General features: G+C 50.1%; 6 protein-coding genes across 6 annotated transcripts; 2 read left to right on the forward strand and 4 right to left on the reverse strand.

Moving 5' to 3' along the window:
- Positions 1 to 4: 4 nt before the first annotated feature.
- BT62DRAFT_936571 (uncharacterized protein) lies at positions 5 to 882 on the reverse strand. Its single transcript, XM_043187152.1, has 3 exons — positions 390 to 882; positions 271 to 337; positions 5 to 212 (listed from the first exon to the last, which is right to left on the reverse strand). The coding sequence occupies exons 1-3, from the start codon at positions 487 to 489 to the stop codon at positions 80 to 82; spliced, it is 300 nt and encodes a 99-aa protein (XP_043035439.1). The 5' UTR covers positions 490 to 882; the 3' UTR covers positions 5 to 79.
- Positions 883 to 1,025: 143 nt separating this feature from the next.
- Positions 1,026 to 4,104, forward strand: BT62DRAFT_460463 (galactose oxidase). Its single transcript, XM_043180989.1, has 17 exons — positions 1,026 to 1,385; positions 1,440 to 1,595; positions 1,651 to 1,656; positions 1,704 to 1,736; positions 1,791 to 1,890; positions 1,943 to 2,072; positions 2,124 to 2,185; positions 2,237 to 2,324; positions 2,378 to 2,430; positions 2,480 to 2,552; positions 2,601 to 2,819; positions 2,868 to 2,997; positions 3,052 to 3,164; positions 3,212 to 3,512; positions 3,569 to 3,692; positions 3,751 to 3,843; positions 3,899 to 4,104. The coding sequence occupies exons 2-17, from the start codon at positions 1,443 to 1,445 to the stop codon at positions 4,027 to 4,029; spliced, it is 1,809 nt and encodes a 602-aa protein (XP_043035440.1). The 5' UTR covers positions 1,026 to 1,385; positions 1,440 to 1,442; the 3' UTR covers positions 4,030 to 4,104.
- Positions 4,105 to 5,290: 1,186 nt separating this feature from the next.
- BT62DRAFT_936575 (uncharacterized protein) lies at positions 5,291 to 10,625 on the reverse strand. Its single transcript, XM_043187153.1, has 12 exons — positions 10,124 to 10,625; positions 9,893 to 10,072; positions 9,490 to 9,835; positions 7,459 to 9,437; positions 7,095 to 7,396; positions 6,888 to 7,032; positions 6,674 to 6,827; positions 6,528 to 6,605; positions 6,334 to 6,475; positions 6,180 to 6,283; positions 5,878 to 6,112; positions 5,291 to 5,808 (listed from the first exon to the last, which is right to left on the reverse strand). Exons 1-12 carry the CDS (start codon positions 10,568 to 10,570, stop codon positions 5,577 to 5,579), a joined length of 4,344 nt encoding a protein of 1,447 aa, XP_043035441.1. The 5' UTR covers positions 10,571 to 10,625; the 3' UTR covers positions 5,291 to 5,576.
- A 261-nt stretch (positions 10,626 to 10,886) lies between these two features.
- BT62DRAFT_1010978 (uncharacterized protein) lies at positions 10,887 to 11,185 on the forward strand (the record flags this gene model as incomplete). The annotated part of the gene is made up of 2 exons (XM_043177716.1): positions 10,887 to 10,986; positions 11,040 to 11,185. 2 exons carry the CDS (start codon positions 10,887 to 10,889, stop codon positions 11,183 to 11,185), a joined length of 246 nt encoding a protein of 81 aa, XP_043035442.1.
- A 113-nt stretch (positions 11,186 to 11,298) lies between these two features.
- Positions 11,299 to 12,900, reverse strand: BT62DRAFT_936578 (FAD/NAD(P)-binding domain-containing protein). Its single transcript, XM_043187154.1, has 6 exons — positions 12,795 to 12,900; positions 12,658 to 12,740; positions 12,273 to 12,600; positions 11,969 to 12,213; positions 11,606 to 11,908; positions 11,299 to 11,536 (listed from the first exon to the last, which is right to left on the reverse strand). The coding sequence occupies exons 2-6, from the start codon at positions 12,730 to 12,732 to the stop codon at positions 11,396 to 11,398; spliced, it is 1,092 nt and encodes a 363-aa protein (XP_043035443.1). The 5' UTR covers positions 12,733 to 12,740; positions 12,795 to 12,900; the 3' UTR covers positions 11,299 to 11,395.
- Positions 12,901 to 13,294: 394 nt separating this feature from the next.
- On the reverse strand, positions 13,295 to 14,826 carry BT62DRAFT_922966 (FAD/NAD(P)-binding domain-containing protein; the record flags this gene model as incomplete). Its single annotated transcript, XM_043184453.1, has 7 exons — positions 13,295 to 13,441; positions 13,507 to 13,806; positions 13,880 to 14,124; positions 14,196 to 14,324; positions 14,364 to 14,523; positions 14,595 to 14,677; positions 14,736 to 14,826. The coding sequence occupies 7 exons, from the start codon at positions 14,824 to 14,826 to the stop codon at positions 13,295 to 13,297; spliced, it is 1,155 nt and encodes a 384-aa protein (XP_043035444.1).
- Positions 14,827 to 15,468: the final 642 nt, after the last annotated feature.

Consider the following 15,468-nt stretch of genomic DNA (forward strand, 5'->3'; position numbering starts at 1 on the left):
CGTCGCGGCCACCAAATATTCTGTATTTTCAACTATACTAGCTTTCACTCATTGCAAACCGGAGCCTATTTCTTGCCCTCTACACGGAAGCGGCCGCAGTCCTCTTCGCCAGACAGGTTTTGGAAGCAGTGGCAGTGGCAGTGGCAGTGGTGGAAGTGGGGGTGGCAGTGGGAGCAGCAATAGTGCTGGTAGTAGGTGCTGCCGAACCCGGACTGCAAATAATGACCTCAGTTTAATTTTAATATGCCTTGCTAGGAAATCACTACATACAGGCACTGAGAGTAATAAGCATTGAGGACAGTGCACGTCGATCCGGCCACACAAGTCGTCGCACCAGCTGCCGTAAATGTCAGCGGAAAGATCACCCAGCGCAGCGATTGGCGACTTACTCCATCCGATACCACCGCATTGGCCGTACACGGCAGACTGAGCTTTCACGAAAGCGGGAAGTGCGGCGGCGAGAGCTGCAAGGGCGAAGATTTTGAACATCTTTGGGAAGGGCTGGATGAAGTGCTACGATGTAGAACGACTCTAGGGAATCCAACGATGAATTTGACTGGTTTTATAGGACTCGATGGCCATTAGAATGCGACGACGTAGTTCCGGTGTTCAACCGACTGCAATAGGCGGAAGGACGTCGGTACGGGGCAACGGTTGGTGGCATCAAGACTCGTAGAATAGCGTTAATTATAGTCGGCTAACTGATCGTGATCCTGCCGGTTCATCCGAATATGATGTTAACACCGTTCGAAGGGGCCTTTAAAATGTCGAATCATCGATGGACACACTCGTGCTGGCCCTCAATATTCATTGAGCCGAAGGGGTACCGCCGGAAGAAATGGTTGTCAATCACCGACGAAGGTATCTCGACATGAATATTTTGTTGTGCAATTGGGAATCTTAGCAACTCTCGGTTCTTTATCGGAGACACAGCTAGACATGATTGATAAGGAGAGGCAGGTGACATTTAGCTGCCTGTCTGCGCCGGGAAATTGGAAGCGTTGCAAGTTTTTTTCATACATGATTCATAGGTCACGGCATGTGATAGTCGGTAGGCTCGATACCAGCCAACCTGGCACTGAAAACGTGACCAGGCAGCCTTTCGCTATTTCCATTTTAGGTTGTCACGTAACTGTCACGGAGGGCGGGGTGGAGGCATTAGGCAAAACTCTCGCAACGCTATCAACCACCAGACTGTCTTGTTTCCTTCTACTCCCTCCTCTCAAATGGCTAAGAAGAAAGTTGCAGCGAGCACAAAGGCAACGGCAAAGGCGGCCAAAAAGGCCAAGGCAGCCCAAAAAACCGAGCGCAAGGAGAAGAAAAAATCAAAATCCAAGGATGAGTTCGAGGACGACGAAGACGACCTCGAAGGGATACTCGAAAAGGTATTACTCCCTTTGCTGGAAATTTCCCATTGTCAGTGATAACATGGACCTTAGTAGATGCAACGGGAATGGGAAGAAGCTCACACTGTGACCGAGGAACTCGCCGAAGGCCCACCCAGTCGACGTGCAAATGCGACCTTGACCGCGTGTCCAAATGGGAATCATCTTTGGTGCATCGGGGGAGAATTTTTCAGCGACGATGGGAAAGCGGTTTGTCTGTCGCAGGCTCTACGTTGGTTCCATTTGGCTGATCCGTCCTTCACAGTACTTTGTAGGTCCCTGTACACAGATCAAATCCCTTGATCTAACGTGTCTTAGTACAACGATGTCTTTCGATATTCACCAGAGAAGGTGTGTCACAACCAGGCCCAAGTTCCGCTGCATCGCAATCTGACTGGAATGTAGGATGAATGGCGGAAGTTTGTATCTAAAACGTGTCCTGGTCCTAGGTCGGCACATGCTGTGGTAGCTTCATCCGCCGGAGGAGGCAAGATATTCCTATTCGGTCGGTCATTCACCTATCCCTCTTCACCTATTCTCAACTGTAGTATCTACAGGCGGAGAATTTTCCTCCTTGCACCAAAACACGTTCCATCATTACCGCGATTTCTGGTGTTTTGATATAACGACACATTCATGGGATAGGATCGACACCAAGATTCGGCCAAGCGCGCGGTCCGGCCATAGGTCAATATCGGTGTCGTACTCTTGACGTGTCTCTGATCGATGTCTATGTAGGATGGCCATTTGGAAACATTATATTATCCTCTTTGGTGGATTTTATGACCCTGGAGTAACAAGTACGTCGAACCATACAAATTGTGGATCTCATCTTCTAAAACCGATGGTAGCTCGGTATCTGAATGATCTTTGGCTCTTCGACACGCAAGAGTATAAGTGGCGACAAGCAGAGTTCAAAGATACGGAACCGCGACCTTCGTACGTGAGGAATATCTTCCTATGTTTGTCTTAATGTTCACCGTTTTATACAGTGCAAGAAGTGGCTTCTCTTTTCTTTCGACACCCGAGGGAATCGTTCTACATGGTGGGCATTATTGGCGGTTTCATATACGTATCCTGACACATCCACACAGGCGGCTACTGCAAAGAGTATGTCAAGGGAAGGCGCCCGATCGGTATCATGCTCGAAGATACCTGGTTCCTCAAGTAATCAATCTCGTGGTCAATGTGTCTTCGTACTGATCAGCATTTCAGAATGTCGCTCGAAATGCCCGCAGAAGGAAAATCGACGGCAGACCCCTTGAAACTCAAATGGGAACGCCGGAAGCGACCTTCGACTGCCTACGCACCATCGCTGCGTTCAGGCTGTACGATGTCAGTGTGGGCTGCGAGAAATACTGGAGTAATGTTTGGTGGGGTGACAGACGAAGACACGTCGGAAGAGACGCTGGAGAGCGTGTTCTGGAGCGACTTGTGGGTATTGATGGTACGCTTCGGCTGCCTTTGTTAATACCTCTGTAGGAATGGTTATCAATGGACGGGGAAGGGGAAGTGGGTGTCAATGACGCTGAAACGACCTAAGAAAGCCGGAGGGGCCAAGAAGAGGAAGCCAGCGAAGAAAGAGGCCGACGACGACGACGATGACGTAACAGTAAGAGCCCTTATCCCCGCGCTCTTGAACACCTATCTGACGGCTTCATCGCAGGAGATGGAAGCTCCCTCTCAGGACATCGAAGTGGACCCTGATGATCCTGGCCCGACGATTCCTCTACCTCGGTATAATGCCATGCTTTCCGTTTTGCGGAATACGCTCTATATGTAAGGATTGTCGCCGTGCTGTGGGTGTAGTTGATCATCGAGTACAGATATGGTGGCATATTCGAAAAGGGCTCGCGAGAGTACACACTCGACGACTTTTATTCACTGCAGCTCGACAAGATGGATCGGTATGTGTGCTTGAAAGAGAGCGGGGTCGTCATCGCGGAGGGTGACGACGAGAGCAGTAGCGATAGTGACGGCGATGATGATGATGAAGACGACGATGACGACGAAGATGGTGAAGAAACTATGATTGGGGATGATGAGACTGTCTTCGCTGATGAAGAACCCGATGAGATTTCCATACTCAAAGAGATCGAGGAGGTTCCCGAGACCCAAGCGGAGAAGGTTTGTTGTCCTGTGATCTTCGGCCCTGCGCTGTCTTTTTGACTGGGGGACCTTAGGATGCTTTGCGCGCTCAGGCGACGACTTTTATGGGTGTCGCTCGGGATAACACGCGCTCGGCTGAAGATGTTATCAGCACGCCCCTGCCCGGAGAGACGCTGGCCATGTTCTACTCCCGGTCTCGTATGTCCCTTCCATCGAGTATGCTCATCTGCCACGCACGCTGATGATGCATTTCCAGGGGAATATTGGGCCCAGAAAGCTCATGCGACGAGTGATAACCGGGGGAAGCAGCTCCGTCGGGATGGATTTGGGCTTGCTGAGGAGCGATATGGTGTGTATGATCTTGTGGACTTGTTGAGGGGGCTGATGAGGTTTTTGTTTGGTAGCGGAGTATAAGCCTATTCTGGAAGAGGTGGAGAAGATCTTAGTTGAGGCTGGGCTGGATGAGGAAGAGATGAGGAAGGGAGCTGCTGCTGGGCCGGGGGTTGGTGGCGGGCAGAGTCGAAATCGTCGTTGATACATGTTACTGTATATTTGCATCCGCGCATCTCATTGCAAACAAGTCTGTTTTTCCCCCATGTTGTCTCGCTCATAGGTTCGGAACTTTGGTATCCATTTGTTTGTTGCTTGGCTTTTTCCCTCTAACTTGCTTTTTTACCATAGCCTGAACACACGGCATATCGACCGACTTGTAGCCTTATCGTGATCTCAACATCCAGAGACGTACGTACGTAATTGTGCAGTTCTATAAAATTGTTATGGAGGAAGGGGAGTTACCCGAGAAGACAGGATGATGATGCTATTCGCACCTTCACGTACGACCAGGCGGCGTCGCCTTCGAAGACCTCGGCGATTCGGATTGCAGTTAAATAGACAACTTTGGGAACCGACAAGGAGTCCTGATCTTTAGGCTCAAATGATGTACGAACAGAAATTACCATGCGCAGGAAGCCGGAGCCGTATGCAAGAGTTTAGCGGCGGAGACGAATCCCAACATTCAACATGTGTTGATACTGATATGGTCGAAAAGATGCCAATGAACTTGGTCAACGTACTGCTTGTTTTTTTGTAAAGCTGTCGAGTCTCTCACTCACCTCAGAGAGCACTGACATCATTATCAATGTCTAGGCCTGTTGTCTCAACAACATTCGTCGCTCGGCGTCTCCAGATGGACTTATACGCAGATGTCAGCAGCATCTCTTCTGGCGGGCTCTGTCCCTCTGCCCCCCACCCCTTGGACCCATACGCCACGTTTCTTCCATCCAGAACGATGTCGTGGGTTAATGGGCTATGGTACATCAGCATGGTACTCATTGGTGTGTTGATTAATCAAGCAATGACTGGCTCTATCAGTACATGAGCGCACAACCTCGCGATCGTAGTAGTATCGGTACATAGGCCTGCAGTCTTACGTTGTAGGTAAAATATAATTTTTTAAAAAATAACCTCTTGCAATCAGAAACTCGTTTCCTTTCCATTGAGTTGTAGCTACAGAGATCCAGAACAATTTTGGCAAAAAAAAAAAAAAAGTGGACAGTCCGTATTTGAGAACGAGAACGAGAATAACTCCTACCACCCACCGTATCTTTGGACCAACAACCGCCTACATCCAGGGAAACATCATCCTACCATCTCGCTACGTAACTTCTCCTTTAGCATTAACATTGGACATTGGATATTGAAGCTGAAATGACCATGCTAAGAACGTAAACGGATAAGCTAGACTTGCGACGGGCGACGCGGCGGTTCTCAAGTACCTTACCCCCAACAGAACAGCGGCCCGTCCCACCCTATTCGATTACACTAACCCGTCCATGGCGCCTATCAAGAGGCCTCGAAGATGTAAATGGCCAGAGTACCGCACTGATATAATAGCGGGGAAAGGGACAAAAAAACAAAACGTTCGCCCAAGCAGCCCAGCCAGCCAGTCCTTCCAATTCGATATATAATACACAACTTCCGACTCTATTAGTAATAAACACGAAAAACCAATGCACAGCAAAAAAAAAAAACGATAAACAAAAAAAAACAGATAAAATCACAAATCAATATATCCTCAATAACCTAATTCCCCATTCCGTATTTCTCTTTCATATTCTGCATCAGCGAGCGAAGCATGGCCACGGTGATCAGAGACGACTCGGATTGCGATTGCGATCCCGATATTGAGGAGCTGGCAGGGGACGGCGATGCATGCCCGTTGACCATGGGGGCTGGGCTGGGCGTAGTAGGGCTACTACTCCGTTCGCACCCCATAGAAGACAACGATCCCGACACTGACAGCCTCCGACGTTTACTGCAATAAGATAGATAACTCAGATATGATGACACCACAAACGAGCTTCAAAAGACCAACACAACACACCTTCCGCTTTCGCTCGTCTCTATCGAGACACACCGGCGTTTCGGAGAACGGCGAACGCTCATCGCCATAGCCTGAGTGAGCTGAGCCTGATATCCCCCAACTACACTCCGGAATCGCTCCGTCGCAGCTTCAATCTCGGCTTTGAATATGAACACCTGGGTCTTTGCTGCTTTCGCATCCACAAGACGATGAGCCAATGCGCGGATATGATCGAGGAAGGTGAGGGACGGGAACCCTGTTAAGGCATGAATGATTAGTCTCTTCCGCAGCATGACAGACGAGACGAGACGAGTACGACGAACCTCTACCCAAATCGCGCTGAGTCTGGAGGTCCAGAGTGATGGGACCGCTTGCGATATCAATGTCGATACCAGCCAACCATGACAATGCATTGTCAAATGCCGTTCTAAAAAGGTGTGTATAAGAGAAGACTCTTGTATAAAGCATTCCACATACTCGCTATCAACGAAATTCTGAGGTTCAAAAGAAGGCATCTTGTCCTCAATGTCGATCCGCAGAAGCTTCGCAGATTCTCGAATAATCAATCGCACGAGGTCCACAATAACCTTCAAAAACCGCCCATATAAGACCCAATTGACTAAATTGAATTGAATCAACTGAAAGACCATTTTCGACGACAAAAGACGTACAAGAACCGCGAGTGGAGCAATTGCCCAGCCATTCTTGCGTGAAAGGTTCCAGGATGCTCTCAAACAACTTCAGAACACCTATGACAACACTTCGTTCAGCACCTTAATCATTTCAACGCAAAAAAAAAAAAAACTGAATGCGGCACCTTTTACCGCCAATCCCTTCACAAGGCGACCTTCAAGATCAAAGTCCAGCGCACCAATAGATTCCGCAAATTTGGAGTCAAGGTCCTTGGTTGTGCTCGTAATCGACAGGACCTCATAACTCCTAACGGTCCCTTCCGTGGAAAATTTCCGGACCTTATCCAAGAGAAGCAATCAGTACAACATGTCATAGAAGGTATCAATGGGATACCCTACCATATCTGCAAACTCCGAGGCCGGCCGGGCATTCTCCTCCTCTGCCCACCATATGACCAACAGAGACGGCACATAATGTCGATTCCCCGGTAGCGACTTTATGATGTCCCTCAATCGCGAGCAATCGTCCAACAGTCGGTACTTCCTGATAATCCATAAGATGAGCCAACCAGGACAAACCCCTTCTAAAACGCATGTATGACCAACCGTTCCAGATCATCCACGACGCCCTCCAAAGGCGTACACTCAAAAATAACAACACCAGGCGACGCCAAAGCCAACGGAGCCCCAGAAGGCTTCAAGGGTATCGAAAACACGTTGTCCCCCATCCATCGCCCCGACGCAGGCGCATCAAACTTGCGTTCCAACCATATCGCCGTAGGATCACTATCCGGATTCAGTGACAGCCAAATCTGCCACTCGGACGGCGACAGTCGCAATTTGACATGATCCCGAATGAGCTGAAGAAACGATCCTTGAGCCCATCGCCGCTGATGTTCTTCATGGTTCTGGAGGGAGGAGAGAACACAATGAGTAACGGTGTTGGATCCTCGACGGAAACGAGATTAACCTCCTTGAAGCGCCGGGCTAACTCCTCGTCGGTCTGTGGGCGACGATACTCGCTGTTGACGCGTCGACGAATGCGTTTCCTGCCATCCGTGCCATTGCTATTCACAGGTAACAAACGCCCTTTTCGCTCGCTTCTTGGCGAACCCTTTTGATTGCGTATCTTCTCTCTGTAGGCATCACTAGACCGACAAGCCTTCCGCCACGCGACCTGTTCAGCGCTACGCACTTTCCAACGACCGAATGTTTCCCGAACTAGTAAGCTACGGGCGTCAAACCGAACGGCCCGTTCCCGCATATCTTCTTTCATTTGCTTCTTGACATCTTCTGCAGATGCTTTGCTTTTGCCCTTGGATTTGAGCGGGCTGACGGCATCGAATGGATTTAAGATATCGACTCTTGGGGTATCATCGAACGGAAAGTTGCGAATCGACGCAGGTCTTGACGTAGTAGGAGATGTAATAATCAGTGGGCTCAGCTCGCCAGATGCGGAAGGTATCGATGTCTTTAACGCCCCCTTGAAGAAGTCGCGCAATGGATTCGCAGATGAGGAGGCCGTCGTTGGCGTTGAAGGGAGGGATATCGGCAGTTTCCTGGGTAAAGGAGGTGGAACCGTAGGCGAAGGCTCACTGGCCGATGGCGGAAATGAATTCGTAACGATCGGAGGAGGTGTGGAGGGTTTTGGCAGAGGTAGAGGTGTGAAGGGGGTTGAGGTAAATGAGGAGGCCTGCGTATTTATGGGAGGGGTGTACGGCTTTGAAATTGAAGACGACGGTGCAGGAGATGAGAATGATGTAGCGCTTTTGTCATTCGTTGAAGACAAGGCTGAATTCACTGTTGGTGAACCTTGGGGTATGAAGGGCGATGCGGCCGGATTCAGCGGCTGCGAAGGAGAAGCCTGAAGGGTCTTCGATGTGTTTGAAAAAGGCGACGACTGTCCTAATCCGGAAGGAGCGGATGATGAGGTGGGAAATGAAGGCGCTTGAGGCTGAATTCCTGATGCACCTGAAAATCCATTCGGTATCGAAACACTAGATGAAAACTGGCCAAAAGGTGATGAGGCCGGAGGCGCCAAGCCATTGACAAGCCCTCCTTCACGCTGAGCAGGCTGACCAAATGGACTGGGCGAGCCAGAGGGGGGAAATAATCGAGATGGTGGCTGACTAGAAAAAACATTTGTTGATGGCAAAGACGATGGTGTCGAGAGCGTGGGGGTATGCAAGGACGACGATGGAGCAGGCAACGCGGTTGTCGGGACGGCGGCAGTAGACTCGGAAGTCGGGAAAGTACTTTTACCACCAAAGGCACCAAAAGCGCTAGGTGTGGATTTGATGTTCGCAAATGCAGACTTCACGCCTGGCGGCTGCATAGCAGGGGATGCAGGGCCAAAGGGTGATGATTGGAGAAGAGGGAAAGGAGACGAAGTTGTCGCAGTCGCCTGGGCTTCTTCGTTCGCCTCTTCGCTCACGTCATCGAGCTCGTTCTCATCGTACGTCTCCTCCTCCTCCTCCTCCTCAGCTTCCTCAACTATCTCTGCTGAAGAAGCCTGTTCGAGCTTGTCTGATCCTTCGTAATTCCCATAGATGATATCCTGCTCCGTCAAACCCCCCTTAAGTTCTTCCATGCCCTCAATAGTGTCCTTTCCAAACAGATATTCAAACAGGCATGCCATGAGATAGGTGAATATCCTGTTTCCATTCTCTCTGACAGCCTGGGCAAGCTCAGCAAAGATCCCCATGCACTTCTCGTCAGCTACGAGCTTCGAAGTTCTTCCTATGGGCGCGCTGGCTCGCCGTACCTCCTCACGAAACTGAGAGGCAAGGATGAAAATCCGATTTGAAGCGACGTCGGGGGTGACAACCATTTGGTCGGCCCTTTTCTCTCGAATGAGAAAGAGCCGGTGATACACACGAAACTCGAGTTCCGTAGGCGACCTGTACTTGTCTATGAGGTCCTCGTATGCTTCCTTCAAGCTCGTAAGCGCTAAAGGACTCTTCAATGAAGGAGATTAAGTATCAGAGGGGAGTTCACCCACTGTTGGATAAAAGCAAGGCCTCTGTCTGTAAATCAAGTGTCTTGATATCCCGTCCCAAGTGCAGGGACAATATATGAAAACGAGCGCAGCGGTCGTGACATAGAATGGACCGAGCGTTGACAATCCGCTGCAGGGCAAAGTCGTTCCGTACCGCCCGCGAACGGTCTGAGAGGAAATGGTGCGTTGCCAAAAATCCTTCTCTGGGCATAAGTTCGAGGTAAAGGTAGTCGAGTGTTTTCTCAAGAACTGGTCCTGGACGAATTTCGTTCGGGAGAGCCTTGTCTCCTGAACCTCGTTCATAGTATTTCACCGCACGCCTGAGGTCAACCTGATTTGTTCCCGGAACCTAGAAGGCCTTCAGCAAGCCGCCACCTCTGCAGAAAAAAAAAAAAGAAAGACGCGCCATTTCAAATTTTGAGAGAAGTTTCTCCCTGTCTCGCCTGACGCTTTGGACAAGCGGACACTTTTGCTGGCAGGTCCCAACGACATCAATGGCGTCCTTCAAATTTTTCGCCACACCCGGCGCATCGAGAAGGCCGTCGCGAATATTCCGTTCTTGCTCTCGTTGACGCTCTATTTTCAGCTGGAAGAAGACAAGTGAAGCGGGCACTGGGGGAGGCATCTAGTCACGCACCATATCCCAATACGCTTGACGTTCAGCGTCGGTCTTCAGCGTCATATACTCGAGGCCTGGAATGTCGTCGGTGTCGTAGGGGTCGGCAAAGCCATTGAAGTCCCATTTATCCTCTTCCTCTACATGGAGCTGCTCCTCTGGCTCTGACTCTGGCTCTGGCTCCGCCTCTGATCCCCCACCGTGTTGCTGCTCTTCGCCGCCACCGCCAACAGGGGCCGCACGATATGTTGCATTAGGATACTTTTTCGGGCTCCCTCGAGCTCCACGCGTCCCTCTTCCACCCCGGGTGCCTCCTCCACGAGTCCATCGCTGGCCGTCAGGTGTGCTAGCACGACTTGAGTGAGTAGAGTTTCCTCCTGCCATCCAAGTCTTGTTGTGTCCACCCCCTCTCCGTCCTAATCCTGCTCCTCGTAGTCGTGTCGTCCCATGGTTATAGTCGACCTCCATTGAGAGGAGAATTTGAACAAACGACAAACGACAAACGACAACAAGAAAGTAGAAGGGAGAGATTCGAAATTTGTTACTGTTTGACTGTGGCATTAGCCACAGCAACGGCCCGCATTGCCGGTCATTAAGCGTTTCGAGTTCGGGTTTCGAGGGGTCTGTTCATCACCATCACTACTATTGAGGAGAATCTCCTCTCTTATCCCTTTTCTTCAGAGCCTTGGGCAGGCAAATATTCATTTCTGTATGGTTGAATGATCTTACCCAATGACAGATACTGTATTATCCTTCCGACATCTATCAACGGCCCAGACTGATCATGGATACTTCTCACTGCCAATGCGATCACCTCTGTGTTGCCCTTTTGACTGTCTGTTGCGAACTATGTACGGGAGGATGCCTCGATTTTGCGTCTCTTCGTGAGTTCATCTCGCAGGAACCTGGCCGATTCTCAAAGCATGTTCTCCGTCAGGCCATGATTTCATGGAGAATCTTTGCACATGTACTAGTCCTTCTATGCGCGAGAGCGCGGACTCTGTGGATGAGAGGGAACCCTTACTGTCATCGGACCGTCAGCCTTCGCCTCACCCTCCGATGCGTACAAGTGGGGACCAGTAGGCTCTTGGGGTGGGTCCCCCCGATCAGGCGTCGAAGTGCGTTCGAATTTATCATGTACATGATGATTAGCCCACAACCAATCCCCCTTTGCAGTTTTTGTATCATATATTGCCTAGGTGCACATCACAGCTGTATATCCCACTGCTAAATTATTTTTCCGTCAAAATGGTCCAGCAAGCAAGGTTATCGGGCGATTCTATATAATCTCTATCACAGTTTATAATCCGAAACACCAGGAGCCCTCATCGCCCACACTTTGCCGCACCCAGACTCCAGGTCCCCATGGTCGTCAAAGATTTTCATCGGCTCACCATCAGGCGATGCCGGGTTTCTAAATTTAACGCTCGGGCGCTTCAGAAGAGGGAGGGATGGAGGGATCAGCTCGCTTCGAAATCGAAAGCAGGCAGAGACATCACTTACGAATCCCAAAGCCAAATGTATCGAATGAGGGTCGGGCTTGTACGTGTCAAGTTCAGCCTTCTCATCCTTCATGAGCTTCTGTATATTTCTGAGAACAATCTGGGCCTGGGCGAAGGCGGGTCGGGCCGCTTTGTGTGCCCCGGTATCCGCTACATCCCCGATAGAAAAGACATTCGGGAATTTGGAGTCTGCAATCTGCAGCGTAGGCTTCACCTTGACGTATTTGGTTACAGGATCTACCGACGACGGTGAAAGAGACAGAAGGGGATCGCTCAAGGGGACGGTAGATCCTGTGCAAGGGATCTGACAGAGCATCCATCCATGAGCGTTGCTCAGTTCAAGAAATATGAAAATTAGACATACGGCCAAATCCGTTTTCACTTCCCTCCCATCGGCAAGGGTGATTGAAAACTCCTTTCCGTCATTCTGTGACCAATCCGGGATGTCCTTGATTCTCTGTCCCAGGATAGTGTCGATACCTGCAGCCTTGAACCTCTCCATGACGATATCATGCAACGCATAATGGAAGCGGTTCATCAACTGCGGCCGCGAATGGATGAGTGTGACCTTCTTCGACGGATATTGCTCTTTGATATCGAAGGCGACCTCTGTATTCTTTTCAGTCACGACATTTAACGAGCCTTCAAGAAGGTGTCACGTCACTTACGAACACCATACGCGCCACCTCCCACCACAACGATGTTCGACGCGCTAGCTATTTTCGCCTGGATCATCTGAATTCTTTTCGTCTCCGTAGATTTTTCGTACGCAATCGGCGCTCCAGGCCGTCCAGTTCCAGCGACAAACACAAGATATTCATAAGGAATGGACGTCTCGTTGTCTAGAACAACTTCATTTGGAAGGATCTCCTCTGCCGTAGCACGTACCATTGACGTAGATCCGGCCGGGCTGGCATGGAAAGCGTTAGTATACGGAACGAACGCCTTATGCTCGAACCCGGGAACAACTCCTATACGAGGATAGGCAAAGAGGTGCTATACGTCACAATTAGCGATTTAAGCCTCGAAGACGGCAGACACTTATGAACTTGCCTGGAAATGAGAGTTCTTTTCGATAACGATAGTATTGTGCGTTTCATGAAGGGCAGGTCCAAGCATATCCGCCATTTTCATTCCTTTGGATAGATGTTCAGTTACGTCTGAGGAGGGGGGGGGAATTTTGAACTCACCGACATAACTCCCTCCTATGACTACCACGTTGGGTTTCGGCTTGGACACTGACATTTGTCGCAGAGGTACAGAGCGAGTCACCAAATATCGTACGGAGGACGCCAGGACGGGCTAACATGACGAATTGGTGCGAGCGGTCGCGTCCCTTTATACGATCGGGTTAGCAAATATTGCCTAAGACCGCTTGCGTGGTGTGGCGTACGGGAGTTTATCAGATTAGACAACATCCACTGTTTTTCCGACGGTTTATCTTATCCACAGGAGGGGGAGAACTTGGAAATTTATATTGCCGGACGTAGATAAATGCCTCATTTCCGAACTGATCGCTGGACGTGGTACGTGGCCCTCCGGCAACGTGAGACGAAGATTGGTGGCCCCGTCGGCCGAGTTTTACCGAAATAACAGTTTACACTTTGTCATGTACGTGTTGAACGGCATGAACGGTGCCGAGGGTCAAGCAGCTCTAATCACATTACAATTCCCAGGCCGAACAAGTTCTCTACAGATCATAATCCTTCACACCAGGAGCCCGTCGATCCCACATCTTTCGACAACCTGCATCCATATTACCTTTGGTCTTGAACGGCTTGAAACCCTGTCTCCAGGAAGGCTCACCGCCAGGCGTAGACGGATTCCTGAATCTGACCTTTGAATTCTGACAATACACTCACTCGTCAGCGACAAGAAAACGATTACGGTGACGAAACTCACAAATCCCAACGACAAGCCTATGCCCCCCGTATCTGGGTAATATGCCTGCAGATCCGAGTCTCTTCCCTGTACGAGCTTTTCTATGTTATAAGCGGCGATCCTGGCTTGCGTCCCCCCCGGGCGCGCAGCCTTGTGTGCCCCGGTATCAGCAACATCCCCAACAGCGAACACGTTCGGGTAATCCGGGTCCGCAATCTGAAGGGTCGGTCGCACTTTGATGTACTTCGTCTGTGGGTCAACGGATGAAGGGGATAAAGAAAGCAAAGGTGCGCTCAGAGGGACGGCGCCAATACAGACAATCTGGAATAAACATAACATTAGAATCAGAAACTCAAGATAACGAAAACGAAACGAAAAAAAAAAAAAAACCAACCGCCAGCTCCGTCTTCACCTCTTTCCCATTAGCCAGAGATATGACAAACTCCGAGCCATCATTGGGGAATCCTCCCTCGGGTATAGTCACCCGCTGACCAAGGATCGCCTCGATACCAACGGCTTTGAACTTCTCCATCACGATCTCGTGCAACTTGGGATGAAACCGGCTCATCAGGTTAGGCCGAGAATGTATGACCGTAACCTTCTTCGACGGATCATGGTCCTTGATATCCGTCGCAGTTTCTGCGGGGGGGGGGGGGGGGAATTATTGGTTTAATATACCGCATAGCCGAACCAGACACGTCATAACTCACGGACACCATACGCGCCACCCCCAATAACTGTGATATGCCTCGCTTTGGATATACCTTCCTGGATGTCCCTAAATCGCCTAGTCTCTACTGCCTTCTCGTACGACACAAGACGTCCAGGTCTGCCGGTTCCTGTAGCAAGTACCAAATAATCATAAGAAATCGATTGACCATTATCCAGCACGACTTTTCCGGGGAGAACCTCCTCCACGATAGCATGCACCACAGAGGTAGAACCAGGTGGACTCCCATGGAACGCATTCGTGAAAGGAATAAAGGCTCTGTTTTCAAAACCGGGGACAACGCTTACACGGGGAAAGGCAAAGAGATGCTAACATAACGCGCAGGCACGCAGGGTTTCAGCATCGACTTTTACCATATGTAAGAAGATTATATACGAACCTGGAAGTGAGAGTTCTTCTCGATGAGCACGATATTGTGCGTTCGATAAAGGGAGGACGCAAGGGAATCGACCACAGCCCCGCCTGTGATCGATATGATATGAAGAAACGGAAAAACTCAGAAGCAAACCACGTAACTTACCAACATAACTACCTCCAATGACCACGACGTTAGGTTTTGGAGAGGTAGATTCCTCTGCTGGCACAGGAGATCGTTGAAACCGGCGAAACATTTTCAAGTGTAACGAGTCAAAAGAAGAGGTCCCAAGTACTTGCCATACGCCCAGCAATATAAACTTTCTTTTATACGATCGGAATAGTGCTTCCGAGTGACGTCGGCCATCGGCAGCGCAGCAGCACGACGAGTCATGATGGTACAAAAATACTCTGTCGTCCTAGATAAGCGCTACATCTTTGATACTTCTCCATCTTTGTCTACTTCTACAAGACCTTCTCAACGAGGCCCAGACCCTCAGCTTCTAGTATCTTGCGGATGGGGTCGCAGATTTCAGTCGTGTACGGGCGCTGGACACCTGGTGCGCTAAGCACCCCGTCAAGAACAAGCTGGGTCGCAATACCACACGGCAGCCCGACTGTAAGCGCCATAGCAGAGTGTCCAACGGGGCTTCCATAAGCTTCCAACGTCGACGTAAGCGTTTCCTGATGGTGAGAAAACATCAGCAACCAACCCCATCTTCGTGAATCAGAAATGGAGAAATTATCCACGGCATACCTGCTTGCCATCTTGCCACTCAACGACAAACTTGTGCTGGAGCATGACGAGATCGCGTTCCCCCCGTTCGTACTTCATCAAGCCCTCGAGCTGCGCACAGAGCGTGTCAAGGAGGTTTCCCGCACGGGGCTTGACTTTCTCC

The sequence above is a fragment of the Guyanagaster necrorhizus genome (assembly GCF_019112545.1).
Source record: "Guyanagaster necrorhizus MCA 3950 unplaced genomic scaffold BT62scaffold_33, whole genome shotgun sequence".
Taxonomy (NCBI): Eukaryota; Fungi; Basidiomycota; class Agaricomycetes; order Agaricales; family Physalacriaceae; genus Guyanagaster; species Guyanagaster necrorhizus.